At 41.9% G+C, this 17,063-nt stretch overlaps 1 protein-coding gene across 4 annotated transcripts in view; it reads right to left on the reverse strand.

Moving 5' to 3' along the window:
• The window catches only part of REXO1 (RNA exonuclease 1 homolog), a 285,055-nt gene that overhangs the window by 187,755 nt on the left and 80,237 nt on the right, over positions 1-17,063 (reverse strand). For all 4 annotated transcript variants that reach the window (XR_013272222.1, XR_013272223.1, XM_077475823.1 and 1 more), the window contains exon 5: positions 5,937-6,067. Coding sequence is in view for 2 of the 4 variants with exons in the window: in XM_077475823.1 (XP_077331949.1) it covers positions 5,937-6,067 (131 nt within the window). In the remaining 2 variants the exon portion in view is untranslated. The remainder of the gene's footprint in view (positions 1-5,936; positions 6,068-17,063) is intronic.

Genomic DNA, 17,063 nt, shown 5'->3' on the forward strand with positions numbered 1-17,063 from the left:
GCTTGCTTTCTCCTCTGCGTATCACCCGTAGTCTACTGGGACCACAGAACGAGCCAATCAGTCCTTGGAGCAATTCTCATGTTGCTATATTTCTGACCATCATAACAACTGGTCAGGCCTATTACTGTGGGCAGAGTTTGCTCCCAACAGTGCCTTGAATTCTGCTTCCCGATGGTCCCCCTTTATGACGAATTATGGTTTCCAACCTTTCATGTTGCCCGACTCCTTTGTTCTGCAGAATATGCCTGCGTTAGACCACAAAGATGCTCCTCTTTGTTTCACTTGGGCACAAGTCCAAGAGGCTTTGCGACGTGCTAATGATAGGTACATACTCCATGCTGACCGCAGATGCCTGCCTGTGCCTTCCTACCAGGTCTGGCTGTCATCTCACAACCTCCAACTTGGTGTTCCCTCACTTAAGTTCTCACCTCGGTTTATTGGGCCTTTCTGCATTCTTCGCAGGATTAACCCAGTGGCTTACGCATTAGACCTTCGTTCTAATATGCGTATTTCAAATGTATTTCATATCTCCTTATTAAAACCTTTGGCCTGCAACCGCTTTTCCACCACTGTGCCACGGCCTCACCCTGTACAGGTTGGGAACCATGAGGAGTATGAAGTACAATCCATTGCTGACTCCTGTAGGTTCCGTGGGCGCATACAGTACCTGGTGCATTGGAAAAGGGTACGGCCCAGCGGAAAGCTCTTGGGTCTCAACCTCAAAATGTATATGCCCCTGTCGTCCTCCGTGATTAACAGACATGATCCCCTCAAGCCTGATGGTCCCCCGAAGGGGAGGGGTCATTGAGGAGGGGGTACTGTCAGGGCTGGGCTCAGCCCTTCCTTCTCTGAACTGGCCGCTCAGCTGTCAGCTAATCGCCAGGTCCAATCTATCCACAGTTACTCAGCTGTTATTGTCCTGCTCGTCAGTCCTGCCTACTTAAGTCGTCCAGTCGGTCTCTGCCTTCGTACATGCCAATTATCAGTTTTCTATTTCTGAAAAATTGCTTTATGTATACATTTTTACTTCACCAACTTAGACTATTGTGTTCTGATCCATCACATATAAAAAAATAATATAATATATATATTATAGTATATGGAACTGTATGAAATGCTTTTGCAAAATGCAGATACACCACATCTACAGGTTTTCCTTTATCTAGGAAGGCAGCTCACCTCCTCATAAAAGGTTAACAGATTGGTTTGGCAAGAACGATATTTCATGAATCCATGCTGATTACTGCTGATACTGTTCTCATTACTAAAATCTTGTACATAGTGCCTTATCATCCCCTCCAAGAGCTTGCATACAATTGATATTAGGCTAACTGGTCTAATTCCCAGTTAGCCTAACATCAGTGATTTATTGGAATGATTTGACAGCACCATTAGCTAGCACATGCGAAAGGTAAATGATCCCTCTGTCTAACCAGAGTGTATGTTCCAGAATGAATGACAATTCATGCAAGTGCGGATTTTGCCAGAGGGGAGTATGAGCATGAAAAAGGGTAACTATAGTCACATTCATGGCAAGCTGCCAGATTTTACAATGATGAAATAGCATGGTACCCCTGTTGCCACCATAGGACAGCCAGAGGGGGCCTTGGAAGAGTATTCGAAAGGGGTGGAAAACTGGTTGAGGAGCCTGTGAACACACTAGGGTATATCTGTCTTTATCCTCCTGGTTGAAATAAAAGAAGTGAGATAATTAGGATGAGATATAGTACAGGGTTAGATGAGGCAAGGCAGTGCCACCTAAATTTATGGGACATTTCAGAGTTCGCCAAGACAGCTTGTGACAGCAGGCACCCCAAACAAATGTATTTAGAATAGATTTAAGGATGTGAGGTCGAATATAAGGGAGCATGCCAGAAGACGTATAGTAATTTCGGAAGGAGTATAATTTTTTAATGTGTCCCATAACTCCAAGGGGAAGGCAGGACCAGGTCTGGGTTTTGGACTTTAAAGTGTCGTACAGGGGTTGAAGATTGAGGTTGATTTAGTCCGACAGAGCTCGAAACTTGGTTGCTCAAACCAGAGGGAGGGAAGCTTGATCGACTGTGGGCACTCTTATATCTAAGGGTAGGATTTAAGTTTTGGTCCAATTAATTTGTAGACCCAAGTAAACTCCCAATTGATGAGCAGCAAAGCGGCTGTTAACCGCTTCCCGACCTGCGCACAATGATGTACGTCGGCAGAATGGCCCGGATAGGCAAATGGGCATACAGATACGTCCCTTTGAATTTGCCGCGGTGCCGTCGCGTGTGCACCACCAGCGATGCGTGCCAGTCGGGACCACCATAAGTACGACCGCGGGTCCCACGGAATCGATTGCCGGAGACACCCACGATCGTCTCACGGGGAGGAAGAACTGCCTAGCAACAAGTGACAGTGATCTCTGCTCCCTGTGATTGGACCAGAGATCAGTGATCTGTATAACACAGCCACACCCCCCCCCCCCCCCACAGTTAGAAACACGCCATAAAATGCCATAAAACTATCCCCTATTTTGTAAACACTATAACTTTTGCGCCAACAAATCAATAATTGCTTATTGCGATTTTTGTATGTAGAATACAGAATACGTATCGGCCTAAACTGAGAAAAAAAAAAAACGTTTTATATATTTTTGGACGATATTTATTATAGCAAAGAGTAAAAAATAATAATAATTTTTTTCAAAATTGACGCTCTTTTTATGTTTATAGCGCAAAAAATAAAAAACGCAGCGCGATCAAATACCACCAAACGAAAGCTCTATTTGTGGGGAAAAAAAAAAAAAGGACGTCAATTTTGTTTGGGAGCCATGTCGCACGACCACGCAATCGTCCGTTAAAGCGACGCAGTGCTGAAAACACAAAAAGTGCTCTGGTCTTAAGACAGCAAAATGGTCTGGGGCTTAAGTGGTTAAAGAGGGGCCAGCGTCCTCCAGATAAAGGAGCAGGTCATCTGCATATAGACTGACTTTAGTTATTGGACCCATGCAGAGAATCTTAATGTCTGGGTGCACTCTGATGGCAATTGAGAGGCTGTACAGCCAGGGGATAAAGTAATGGGTATATAGGGCAGCCTTGACGCGTTTCCTGGGAGAGAGAGAAGGGACCTGAGACCCTGCCATTAACCTGGATCCTAGCAGTGGGGGCCTTGGAGCCATTTGATAAAGTTCAGGTTGGCTCAGGACTACTTAAATGAATTCTGTATTGAGAAAAACCTAGGAACTATCATTGCCGACAACCTAAAAACATTTAGCAGACTGCTCGCACAGTTTTCTTAAGCAATAATTTTGACATATACAACCTCAAATAGGTATGCACCAAGCAAAGTCAGAACTCCTAGTATGTAGTGTATATTTGCTTCAGATTAGTTAAAGTAGTACAGTCAGAGGACCGCTGGATAACTAGCGTTTTCAGAAGGAGGGGTTGATAATATTCATCCTTCTCAGGGTTAGGGTTTCCTTTTTCACACTTGTCAGGTTGCAAATACATTAAAATGTATATATCCCACTGATTGACTTTTTTTGTTTAGTTTCCTTTGAGGTCTGTTAAACATATCACTGAAATCATTTTCACATTTCTGTTAAAGAAGTGTAAAACAGTAACTGATCAGCCGCAAATTTTTTTGAAGGATCATAACATTTAGATTAACATTTAACATTAACATGAGAGTCACAAAATTGACATTAACATTTTCCCAGTTCTCTCTGGTAATACAGACTTCATCCCTAATGACAGATAAAAGGGAAGAGTAGAGATATTCTTGTATTCCTAAAGCAGCTTCTGTCCAGGATGGACAACCCTGCTCTTCCACAGAAACAGTACTGTGAATGAGCATTGTCCCCCCAGGATATGAAAGAAAAAATAGAAAGGAAAAAATACAGCCCCCATAAATTAAGGACTGAATTTTTTTCAGACAGAGAGACATTCTACCCAGCTTCAGTAAGGAGTAAAATGGAAGATACAAATGCTTAGCAGTAAATGAAAATGTTAGCACTGCATGCTACAGTCATTATTGAGGAACAAAGTTTTTTGTGGCAAAAAAAAAAAAAATCGAGAGAGAGAGATCGAGAGAGAGATCGAGAGAGAGAGAGAGATCGAGAGAGAGAGAGAGATCGAGAGAGAGAGAGAGATCGAGAGAGAGAGAGAGATCGAGAGAGAGAGAGAGATCGAGAGAGAGAGAGAGATCGAGAGAGAGAGAGAGATCGAGAGAGAGAGAGAGATCGAGAGAGAGAGAGAGATCGAGAGAGAGATCGAGAGAGATCGAGAGAGAGATCGAGAGAGAGATCGAGAGAGAGAGAGAGAGAGAGAGAGAGAGAGAGAGAGAGAGAGAGAGAGAGAGAGAGAGAGAGAGAGAGAGAGAGAGAGAGAGATTATAATATATATTTATCAGAACACTGGCTGTTGGAAGTCAAGGAAGCAGCATGGTTTTATTGGGGAATGGAATTGACCTGTGCATGTGGAATGGGACAGGGGGTGGGGTAGAAGTTCTCTGTTCAGCAAGCAGAGCTGATGATGATGCTTTGAATTTCTCTACAGCAAAGGCACTGTGCTGTCAGCCAAACAGGAAGTTATGAGCACATTTGATTTCTGGCAGATGTTATTCTGTACTCGTAACATTTTTAAAGGGATAAAACACTGGAAAATATGCTATTGCCAAGATGTTTTGGTTGGTTTTATTTTTGGCCCTGTTTTGTGACTGCCTTCTCCACTACTACCTTTTTTTGTGAAGGGTAGAGACAAATGGGAGGAGGGAAAATTGATAAAGTAGTAGTTCACTTTATGTAACAGAGGATGTAGTAAGGTCCAAGGAGGCTGGAGAGCACAAATTTGTAACTGCTCCTAATTTATCAGTGTGAGACATGAGTCTTATGCTAAGGCTTCTTTAGATAGGTGTTTATTTGCACGTTTACTGAACTTTTGTGAGTTTCTTTAAATTATAAATTTAGGCATTTCATTGTCTAAATGCCATCGACTCTGGAGATAAAAACATTCGAGAGAGACAGCAGAAAAAAATCGAATTGTTTAATTTGTAATTTTTACTTTTGTAACCTTTTTTGGCAGTTCAGAACGGTTTGTCCCAACCATTCACTTACTGTTGATTGACACCAGCTCTACTGGAAAATCTGTTCCAAGCATTAAAGTAGAACTAAAGGCAAAACTTATTTTTTATTTTTTCCAGTTTGGTTAGCGTAGGGTGGGATTATAATGCTGTCAGGTTTTTTTTGCCATCTGAATCCCATTGGGGGATTTCCCCACACTTTTATAGCAAATTAGGAAGTGAGAAGAAATTCCTCAAAAGTGAGGGAATTCCTGGTGGTCACCAGAACTAGTGTCCCCATTGCAAGATTTCCCCTGAATATATATGTTTTTTAGTAGACACCCTAGAGAATAAAATGGTGGTTGTTGCAATATTTTATGTCACACTGTATTTGCGCAGCGGTCTTTCAAATGTTATTTTTTTTAAAACTGCTTGAATGAAAAAAAAAAAAAAAACACTAACCAGTAAAGTTAGCCCATCTTTTTGTATAATGTGAAAGATTTTACATCATGAGAATCGTGAGAGAATCGTGGTCTTTTTATTCTAAGCAAAAAAATCATGATTCTCATTTTGGCCAGAATCGTATAATAATAATAATAATAATAATAATAATAATAATAATAATAATAATATATAAATATATAAATATATATATATATATATATATATATATATATATATATACACACACATACATATACACACAAAAATGTAAAGTATCTACTCAAGTTAAGAGAAACAGCATCAGTGTCACATAGGCTTTTTTGCTAATTTAGACCACCTGCTACAGAGAAAACAGTATGGTACTGCTTATTAGGTCAAATAAACATATTTAGAGGGTAGACGTGAATGGGAACAGCGTGAGAAATGCACACTTATCTCTAACAAAGTCAGTATACCTTTAGTGATGGTATATGTGCTTGTCTTTTTTGTACAGTTGTGGAGATGGTTTTTGATGCCATGCCAGTAAGAGTTTGCATCTTGAGAGCAGCCGTCGAACCACTATTTGCTGATAATGTGCTCTTCCTCTCTGCGTGAAAAACATAATAAATCAGTACTGGAAAGCCAGTAATTAGTCATGAGGTATTTAAATGATTATCTTTAAAAAGCAAAAAAAAAAGTTATATAAAGATTATATATATATATATATATATATATATATATATATATATATATATATATATATAGATAGATATATATATATAAAAATTTACATTTCTGAAAGTCTCTGTTCTCTTTATTGAAACTGGAGTGGCAGAAGCCCGTTTGTATTAGGAAATAGGTAAAAGCTCTGGCAGGTATTTATAGGGTGTGCTTCACTGGGGAAAGTAACCCCATTGACTTTAATTACTTATGGTTGTACACTGTAAAGGGTGCAAGGGGAAATCATCCAACGAGGAAACATGCTAGTTTTCATATCATAACCACGTCAGCTCTGGAAGGTTTACCCCCGTTCATGACCAGACCATTTTTTGGGATACAGCACTGCATTATTTTAACTGATAATTGCGCAGACGTGCATCACTCTACACACAAAAAACGTATGTCCTTTTTCCCCCACAAATCAAGCTTTTTTTTGGTGGTATTTTATCACTTCTGCGTTTATTTTTTGTGCTATAAACAAAAAAATAAAGAATTAAAAAAAAATATATATTTATTTATTTATTTACATTCTGCTATAAAACATACCCAATTAAAAAAAAATCCAAAATGTCTTCATCAATTTAGGGCAATATGTATTCTGCTACATAATTTTGGCAAAAAATAAATAAAAAATTGCAATAAGCATATATTGAATGGTAGCGGTCCAGATGACGTCCCATTGACGAAACGCGTACAGATGACTATACAGAGTCATTGCATCACTTCCGGTTTCGAGCCGTGGAGCGCAGATTGCTCCGGGTTTTCCTGTTTTTAAACACCGTTTTCACTTTTAATGATATTTATTAAATGCGAGTACTCATCAGTATTATTAATACATTTTTGGATATTTGTACGGTATCACACGATGGAGTCTCTTTCCTCTCTACATGTGGGCAACATCTAAGCCCTTGTACACACGGTCGGAGATTCCGACGGAATGTGTCCTATCGGACCATTTTGTCGGATAGTCAGACTGTGTGTGGGCTCCATCGGACTGTTTCCGTCGAAATATCCGACAGGCCAACTTTTCCAACTTGCCGGTAAAATTTTCCGACAAAATGCTCCGATCGGACATACTCCGATCATGTGTAGCCTACTCCGACGGACAAAGTGCCACGCATGCTCAGATCAAATTCCTAGACCAAAGCTATTGGCTACTAGCCTAAATGTAGTCCCGTCATAACGAAATAACGTCATCACGTTATGTACAACCGGATTTTCCGACAACTTTGTCTGACCGTTTGTATGCAACAGTTTCGGACAAAATCCATTGGACAAAATCCAACGGATTTGGTTGTCAGAATGTCCGACCGTGTGTACAAGGGCTAGGAGGTTAACAGACCACTTACATCGCAGACAAGGAGGTACTTGGAGAACACAGGACAGCTGAAGTTTCCTCCCACTCCACAGGATACACAGTGGCTCATACTGTGAAGGTGAAATACCTCCTTGTGGGATGAATAATAGCAGTGAGTGCGTTTCTTATGGGGCACTGTTTTCCCAAGGAGCACATTGTCACTTTATTGGACTTTTTTTTTTTATATACGAAGGTTTAAGCACGGTATATGCATATTTCTGAACCCAGTTTCACAGCAACAATATACACCAGTCACATATGTTGGATTTTTTTTCAAAGAAATGTCACTTTGAATTGTAGGTTTTGCACAGGATTGTGTTTATTTTATTTTCGTTTGAACATAACAACATGCATTATATACAAGCATTAGGAAGTTTACACAGTAGGATTTTTTTATGGATTTTTGTGAATATACAAATATTTATTTTCTTCACTTATTGTCACTTTTTGCATTAAATGCACCCGTGACACATACCCCTCAAGTATTTAGAGGTTGTAGGTTACCACTTAATAAGAGTAGCTCCATATCCCCTCTTTTTCACAAATCGGGACAACTGCCACTTTTTAGGGGGCCAGCGATACTAATACAGTGATCAGTGCGAAAAAATATGTACCGTCACTGTACTAATGACATTGGCAGGGAAAGGGTTACCATTAGGGGTGCTAAAAAGGTTAAAATGTGTTCCTAGGGAGTGCCTTCTATGTGGAGGGTGCTTGTACTGTAGGAAGGCAGAGATTCGTTTCTCTGCTTGGAAACACAAGATCGCTGCCTTCCCTTGTCACAGAATGGTGATCTGCCTTGTTTACATGATCGTACTTCTTTCTGTGCCTCAAATGATCGGCGAATGATTGGCTTCCGTTGTATCCAAACACAGCTGAGAAGGTCCCTGGCGGCACGTGCGTGCCCCAGACCTGAAAGTGCAGCCGCCCTACCGCAGTAAATGTGCGTGGGGCGGTCTGCATCGGGTTAAAAGTGGTTGTAAACCCTTACACACCAAGTGAATTGACTGACGTCAAGTGATACACAGAGATGGAACAAATCCTCACATAAGTTGTAGATGTCTATCTGCAGTCTTCTCTCCTCTACAGACATTCAACGTCCAGAATTTATAAAGCTCGTCTGAGCGGTCAGGGGAAAAAAAGGGCCGAGATCTGAATTACACTCTGCAGATCTCAGTGTGGAGAGTTCAGAGATGTTCAGATGGAAGGGATACACCCCCTTCACACAGGAAGAGAGTTGAGGCTGTCAATCTGCTGGCACTCCCTCCTCTTTCAACATTTTTATCTTGGTGTTAGGAAAACTTTTCAGACGTGACTCATGCTGACAGCAGAGGAAGAAAACAGCAGACAGAAATTACACTTAGGGGTTGATTTAGTAAAACTGGAGAATGCAAAATCTGGTGCAGCCCTGCACGTTACACTTTCATTACCATTTAGGCTGTGCTCCCATTTGCGCATTTCCAAATGCATGGCAATCCACAAGCAAATGCACATCATGTCATGCTTTTCAAAATTGCGAAAGCACAGCAACTGGTGAGAAAACGTATGCTTTTCCATGTGTTTAGAAAATGCATGGCAATGCACAGGGCGCTTGCATTACAATTCGTTCTCATCTGCGCATTTCCAAATGCTCAGCAAGCAAGAAAAACGCATGCTGTACTATGCGTTTTGAAAAGATGTAGCAATGTGCGTCATGCTTGCATTACCATTTAGACTGCATTTGCATCTGCACATTTCCAAACGACTGGCAATCTGCACAGAAAATGTGTGCTTTTGCGCATCATGCTTGGCTTGCCATTCATTCACATCTGTGCGTTTCCAAACGCAGGGCAATTCGCAAAAAAATAAAGCATTTTTTGTGCATGTTCTAGTGCTACTTTGGGGAAGCCCATTTAACCACTTGCCTACTGGCCACTTAAACACCTCTCCTGCCCAGACCAATTTTCAGCTTTCGTTGCGCTCACACTTTGAATGACAATTGCTCAGTCATGCAACACTGTACCCAAATGAATTTTTTGTCCTTTTTTTTCCCCACAAATAGAGCTTTCTTTTGGTGGTATTTGATCATCTCTGGGTTTTTTATTTTTTGCGCTATAAATGAAAACATAAAGCATTTTTCTTTGTTTCTGTGATAAAATGTTGCAAATTATAAATTTTTCTTCATAAATTTTGGCCACAAATTATACTGCTACATATTTTTGGTAAAAATAACCCAAATTAGTGGATATTATTTGGTCTTTGTGAAAGTTAGAGAGTCTACAAGCTGTGGTGCGAATCATAAAAAATAATTGATCACATCTGACGTACTGGTGGCCAATCTAATTTCTTGCGACCCGAACAAGTCAGGAAAGTACAAATACCTCCAAATGACCCCTTTTTGGAAAGTAGACATTCCAGGGTATTTAGTAAGCGGCATGGTGAGCTTTTTGAAGTTGTCATTTTTTCCCACAATTCTTTACAATATGAAGATTTTTTTATTTAAATTTTTTCCACAAAATTGTCATTGTAATTATTAGTTATTTCTCTCACGTGGCATGTGTATACCACAAATAATGCCCCAAAATAAATTCTGCTACTCCTTCTGAGTATTACGATACCACGTGTGGGACTTTTCCACAGCCTGGCCACATAGAGGCCCGACATGCAGGGAGCGCCATCACCTGTTCTAGGAGCATAAATTACACATCTAACTTGTTGACTACCTATTACACTTTTGAAGGCCCTGGAGTACCAGCACAATGACACGTGACACAGATGTGGCACTAACGACGCGTGGCACTAACGACGCGTGGCACTGGGGACAGATGGGCACTTATTTTCATTTCATTACTTTTTTTATTTTTTTTTACACTAACCTCTGCAGCGGTTCATCTCTCCCTCCTCACACGCTGTCTGTGTGAGGAGGGAAAGCCGGTGATAAGAGATCTCATATGTTTACATATGAGATCATCTCTCATTGGGCACGCCGATCACGCTGTAAACGGCCGCTGTGATTGGCCGTTTACAGTGATCTGTGACTGGCTGTGTCCGGGGGACACGGCCAGCACAGGACTTCCCCGATGCTCACCCGCGGCGGCGTGCAGAGGGGGAAGTTAAAGGGAGGACGTCCAGGGACCGCCTCCCAACAGATAACGTCTGCGCTGCAGCCGTCTTTTGGCTATAGCGCGGGCACGAAGTGGTTAAGTGCACGTTTACACCTGAAAAACATGCAAGAATCCATGAGCGTTTCCACTACTCTAAGGTGTGAATGGAAGAAAATTTTTAGGCAGCAAGAATGACCAGGAGGGGAGAGGACTGAAAAAAAATAAAAAATAAAAAAAAACACACCACACACACACACACAACAGATCTATCGAAGTTGCCAGGAATGATAGTCGCGTTGGACTTTCATGTGGTGCTAGCGTGAACCAAGGCTATCTATTCAATCCCTCCCACAATCATTCACAGCAGGCTCTGTATGTGTGTATATTTTAATGTATATTATAAGCGCTTTTCATTTTTGAATAATGCTGTGATCTGTGAGGTGGGATTTGAGAGGTTTGGACGTTTCCTGTAGGTGTGACTGGGTGGGATTTAATGCCAATTAGGATGCATTTGATCCTACTCACCATCAGAGCTATGAAGGAAGTTACATCTTTTTCAGAGTCTCAAAGACTGCAGAGGGGTGTGTTTTAGACTGGTCACTGCAGGAAGTGGCTGTTGAAGGGACAGAGTCAACAGCAGGCAATACAGAGTGTCACATGGAAAAAAGCAACAACTATACCCAGGATATTAACAGATCTGCAGACAACAAAAGCAACATGGTACAGAGGTATGAGCTGTGCTGGAATGGATTATTCCATTCAGTTCTAGTGAAAAGAAAGCTGGAGTTTAACTTTAATTGATCAAGCTGGAGTTAGAAGGCGATTGGCTACAAAGCACAGCTGCACCAGATTTTGCACTCTCCAGTTTTAGTAAATCAACCACTTAGTGCTCTCAATTTAGACAAGTACATACTATAGAGCGAGATAAGCTTTATTCATATTTCATGTACTATTTCAATGCACAGTGGATGGGCGTCCCTGCACAGGTATGTATATAAAAATGTATAATAAATTATATATACATACATACATACATACATACATACACACACACACATATACACACACACATATATATATCACACATATATATATCACACATACACACACACATACATACACACACATACGTATATAGTAGACACTATAACTTTCACACAAACCAATTAACATATACTTAGTAGAATTTTTTTTTTTTTGTAATCAAAGTCATGTAGCACAATACATTTTGGACAACATTTATGAAGAAAATGTATTTTCTTTTTTTATTGGATAGGTTTTGTAGCAGAAAGTAAAAAATATTGTTTTAATTAGGATAGATTAGAGGAATTTAATTTATTTTCTCTTAAGAGATTAATGGCCCACACACACGATCCGAAAATCAGACGAAAAATACAGATTTTCATGCGATTGTACAATAATTGGATCGTTAGTAAACAGCTTTCGAGAGCCAATCACGACAGTTTATCCGATATTATCCAACTGGACAAATACGTCAATTTTTCATGTATGTTACCACATTATACAATTTTCTTTTAATCAGTACAGTTGTCGCTCGAAAATACAATAGAAATACACTACAACACATGACATTCATTTTTTATTCTGTTGTACGAGAATTTGTTACTTTAGTATACTCTTCAGGTTCGATATACCACTAGCATGCAAAAAACAAAAACAAAAAAAACAAACACTTCTGTCGCCCGATTTTCAGATCGTGTGTACGGAGCATAAGGGGGGTATGATCAACATGTAGAAATGCATAAGCAGTCCACACAAAGTGAACTTGGTGTTGAGTTATTCACTTTAAGGTCATCACAGAGGACAAGGGGGCACTCCTTACATCTGGAGATGAAATCTCTTTTCCACCAAATACAGAAAGGCTTCTTTATGGTAAGAGCTGTGAAAATGTGGGAGACTCCCCCAAGAACAGATTCTGAGCCACCTCAGTAGATTGTTTTAAGAAAGGCCTGGATTCTTTCCTATATACACAAAATATAACTGGATACTAATATTTATAGGTAGAATTGATCCAGGGAACAGCCGATTGCCTCTTGGGGGATCAGGGAGGAATTTTTTCCCCTGCTGGATCAAATTGGTTTGCGCATTCCTCTGGATCAACTGTAGATATAGGACTGCAGATTTTTCTTTTCCCTTCTTTTGGTTGAACTGGATGGACTTGTGTCTTTTTTCAACCACACTAGGCAACTATGACCAGGAACCATGATGTATAGCACAATCACAGAATTAACATCCAGCATAGGCATCAGTTAAAGGCTATGTTCACCTTTCTGTGCAGGTTTACACCCGTAATTAGGGTACAACATGTAACATGTTCAGCATGCAACCTTTTCCTCTGACCCCCCCACCTTCCTGTGACAGCGGGCAAGGTAGCCTCTCCCCGCACCAACTGCCACAATTTAAAACCAGCATGGGCGCGTGGGGCTCCACCCACACAGCCATGTAATTCTTTCAGAGTTTCCGGTAAATTAATAGACTACGAGGACCATCAGCCATTGCGGCTGACAGCTTGTAGTTCTCAAAGAACTGCAAGGATGTTGGTGAGCACTCTCGTAGTTCATTGATCTTCCGGCTCTCAAGTAAGGATGAGCTCAGGCATGTTCGCACACCCGACGTGCAGAGCCCCCCCCAGGAAGTCAGCACCACGCTGCACTAATTACAGGCAGTGAGACATTTCCCGATCTCTGCAACCACAAATCGGGACAATGTCTCCCTGCCTGTGATTAGCGCAGCACAGTGCCGACTTCCTGGCGGGCTCTACACATGGGGTGTACAAACACACCTGAGCTCATCCTTACTCTCAAGTAACTGCCTGCCCATATCAGAGGTATGGGTAGACAGCTATCCTGAGAGTTTGCAGGAGCCTGACATTGCACTTGCAATCTGCTGATGGCTTGTGCAATGTGCTGCAGGCTCCTTAGAATTTTTTTTTTATAAATGCACATTTTTGTACATGCATTTATTTTATTCAAAAAGGTAAACTTATCCTTAAGGCTGGGTTCACACTGCTGCGGGGGGAGATCCGGATGTGATTCGCACCGCAAATCACATCCGATCTCCGTAGCGATGCGAGTTCAGCCATACAGATAGTATGGCCGAATTCGCATCGCTCCCGCAGCAAACTCGCACGGGACCCTTTTTTGGTCCGCAACAGAATCGGATCGCATGGGGGTTCACACCATGCGATCCGATTCCTGTGCGAGTCGGCAGATCGCACTGCGATATGCGGACGGATCTGGGGGTGTCATTAACATATCATTGACACTCCCAGCCGTCCGCATAGGGCAGTGTGAACTGCCGGCGGGAGTAATGCGATGCGGGAAAACGCCGCGGATTCGCGGCGTTCCCGCATCGCAGCGGTGTAAACCCGGCCTTAAAAGGGGTTACAACTGGGGAAAGAGGGTGGATATAGCAGAGATTTGAATGCATCTTTGATTTGCAAATCATTTTAAGTGTTCTTCATTCTATGCTCAGTTTAAATAGAAAACGTTTAATCTGAAGAGGTTTTAAGAAGAAAAGAAAGCCCTGTGTATAGATCGCACCTGCCACATCAATTAGAAAAAAAAAATATATAGCTTTACTAGTATACAGAAATTCTGGTCTGCTAAAAAAAATAAAAAAAAATAAAAAAGTTATTAAAGTGCCATTAAACCCTAAAGCAAAAATGTAATATATTGCAGCTTACCAATCATTAGGTGCAGTGGATTCGTTTTCTTTTTTTCCCCTTCTTCCCTTTCTTTCAAGAAACCTTGGGCCAATTGTCTGCCTTGTGCTTCCATTCTACAGATATCAACTGGTGTTGAATTCCCTCACTGGCTTTAGCAGGCTAAAGCATGCTGCACATATAGCCTTTTCTTCATATACCCAAAAGTCATATAGCGGCAGGCTTGCAAGCAAACATCTTAATTATTGGGCTCAATGGAGAGGCACACGTGCAGTAAACTACAACCTCAGAGGAGTGAAAAGGATGCTGGCAGATTAGAGGTCTATACTGGGCAATTTTCATGGTATGGGAAGGGCAAGGGGGCAGTTGGCCTAAAAACCACTTAATGACCAGGCCATTTTTTTTATTTCTTATTTATTTTTTTACTAGTAATGATCAGCGATTTTTAGCGGGACTGCGACGGACAGATTGGACACTTTTTTGGGACCATTAGCATTTATACAGCGATCAGATCTAAAAAATAGCCACTGATTAGTGTATAAACTGGCAGAGAAGGGGTTAACACTAGGGGGCGTTCAGGGAGTTAAGTATTCCCTAGGGAGGTGTTTCTAACTGTGCGGGGAATGTACCGACAGGGAGTAGAGAGACATCGCTGTTCTTGATCACTAGGAACAGAAGATCTCTCTCTACTTCCCTGACAGAGCAGGGATCGGTCTGTTTACATTGACGTGGCCACCAGCAACGCGCATCAGCACTGGCGTCACACGCGTACCCCAGAGCTCTTAATGCGGCCGATGTACACCAATGGCGATTCACGCAACCGTGCCAACCTGCCGCAATTTAAGGACAGTGGCTGGATGGCAAGCGGTTAAAGTATTGTTAACGCTAAAGCATAAATACAGGTTTTCTATCACTTTAAATAGTTTTAGTCAAGCTGGCCGTAACAAAACGACTTCCTTTACTATGATGATTCTGCTGCCAGCGCTGTATCGATATAAAGTGCTGTGTTCCAGCAGCATCTCGGGAGATTTGTCTGTTCCCGAAACAAAATTGAGTCAAGATGAGTGCTTCTCTGCCATTTCACATTGCAACACAGCCTAGCACTGCGGTGCAGTGTGCTGTAGTAAAAACGCAGACATGCTGCATTTTGAATCTCCCTGCAATGTCAGGCAGTGCATCGTACTACCTGCCATTGCAGTGAATGAAGTTTACATTTTTTATACAGAAAAAAAAAACAGAAAAAAGGGACAGTGCGTTTGCACTGAATCATGCAGAGTGGCCAAAGGGCTGAATCACTCCGGCTGCTCTGTGATTTACCTTGGCCAAAGTTAAAAGTGAAACAGGGGTGGCAGCGAAAGAGTTTAAATCAGTGAGAAGACGAATGCATCATCTAAACCAGGGATCCTCAAACTACAGCCCTCCAGCTGTTGCAAAACTACACATCCCATGAGGCATTGTAAAACTCTGACATTCACAGACATGACTAGGTATGATGGGAATTGTAGTTCCTGAACAACTGGAGGGCCATAGTTTGAAGACCCATGATCTGCCTTAGTAGCAGACTTTGACGGGGAGGATTGGGATGACATGTGGGGCTACCCGTTTCAGACCCTAGTCTCGGCTAGAGACAGACTTATTCAGTTTAAATTACTGCATAGAATATATTACACCCTGGCTAGACTGGCCAGAATTTATGGTACGAGTGCGGAGGGATGCTGGCGTTGCACAGCTGACCGAGCTGACTTTGATCATGTGTTTTGGCTGTGTCCGCAGATTGTGGAGTTCTGGAAGGGTGTAACGCAGGTCATACAGTCTGTACTTTCAGTGCCGATTCCAGTCACGGTCGCGACGTGTTTGCTCGGGCTGGTGGAGGAGTTGGCACCTCGAAAGGCGCAGAGGACTCTGATTTCTCTGGCGTTATTTTATGCACGTAAAGCTATCCTGTTATGTTGGAAGAAACCTGCACCTCCTACGGTTTCTTACTGGAAGGGTTTAATTAATAAAGCTTTGCCGTTATACAAAGCCACCTATCTTAGTAGAGGGTGTCCTACTAAGTTTTAGAGGGTGTGGAGGTGCTGGCTTGATGCTGCAGATACTGTGAATTAATTGCTAGGCGGGAGGTGCACCCCCTGAGGGGTGGGGGAGGGGCAGGGTGGGTGCTGCTATATTTAGGTTGGTCTACATCCCCATTCTGGGTATTAAAATCATCAGTAACGGTATGAGTCATTTTTGTTGTATGGGAGATACGGTTGGTGTTCATAAAATGAGCTAAGAAGTTGAGCGGAGGGCTGCACAAGGAGGAGTTTGTTGGGTGGGGGGTGGAGGTTTGGGGTTTTGTTTTGGGGACCTTTTTGTACGTTTGTATGTTATATGTGTGTTGAAAAATCTTCAATAAACATAAATTTTCAAAAAAGAAGACCCATGATCTAAACCTAGTGAAAGATTTGTTGGAACATTAGCAAATCAGGCGAACCAGGTCCAGGAATCAAACCCTTCTTGGCTGAACCAGAGCTATCAGAATTTAGAGAATTCAATCCTCAGCAGTAGTATGAGGAACTCCCCCCCCCCCCCCCCCCGCAACGATTTCCTCCCCCACACTGATCCGACCCCCAGCAAACTCAATCCCCTGCAGCTACCCTTGAGCCGCCAGCTTCAGGTGCTACATGGGCTTAGAGGAGATCAAGATTTATCCCCACCACCACTCTGATCACTCCCTCCACAATGGCCTCTGCCTCACTGATCCATTGCTGCTAGGCGG

Source organism: Lithobates pipiens, unplaced genomic scaffold (genome assembly GCF_037356315.1).
Source record: "Lithobates pipiens isolate NorthernLeopardFrog02 unplaced genomic scaffold, aLitPip1_a1.2 Scaffold_13, whole genome shotgun sequence".
In the NCBI taxonomy this organism is placed as follows: domain Eukaryota; kingdom Metazoa; phylum Chordata; class Amphibia; order Anura; family Ranidae; genus Lithobates; species Lithobates pipiens.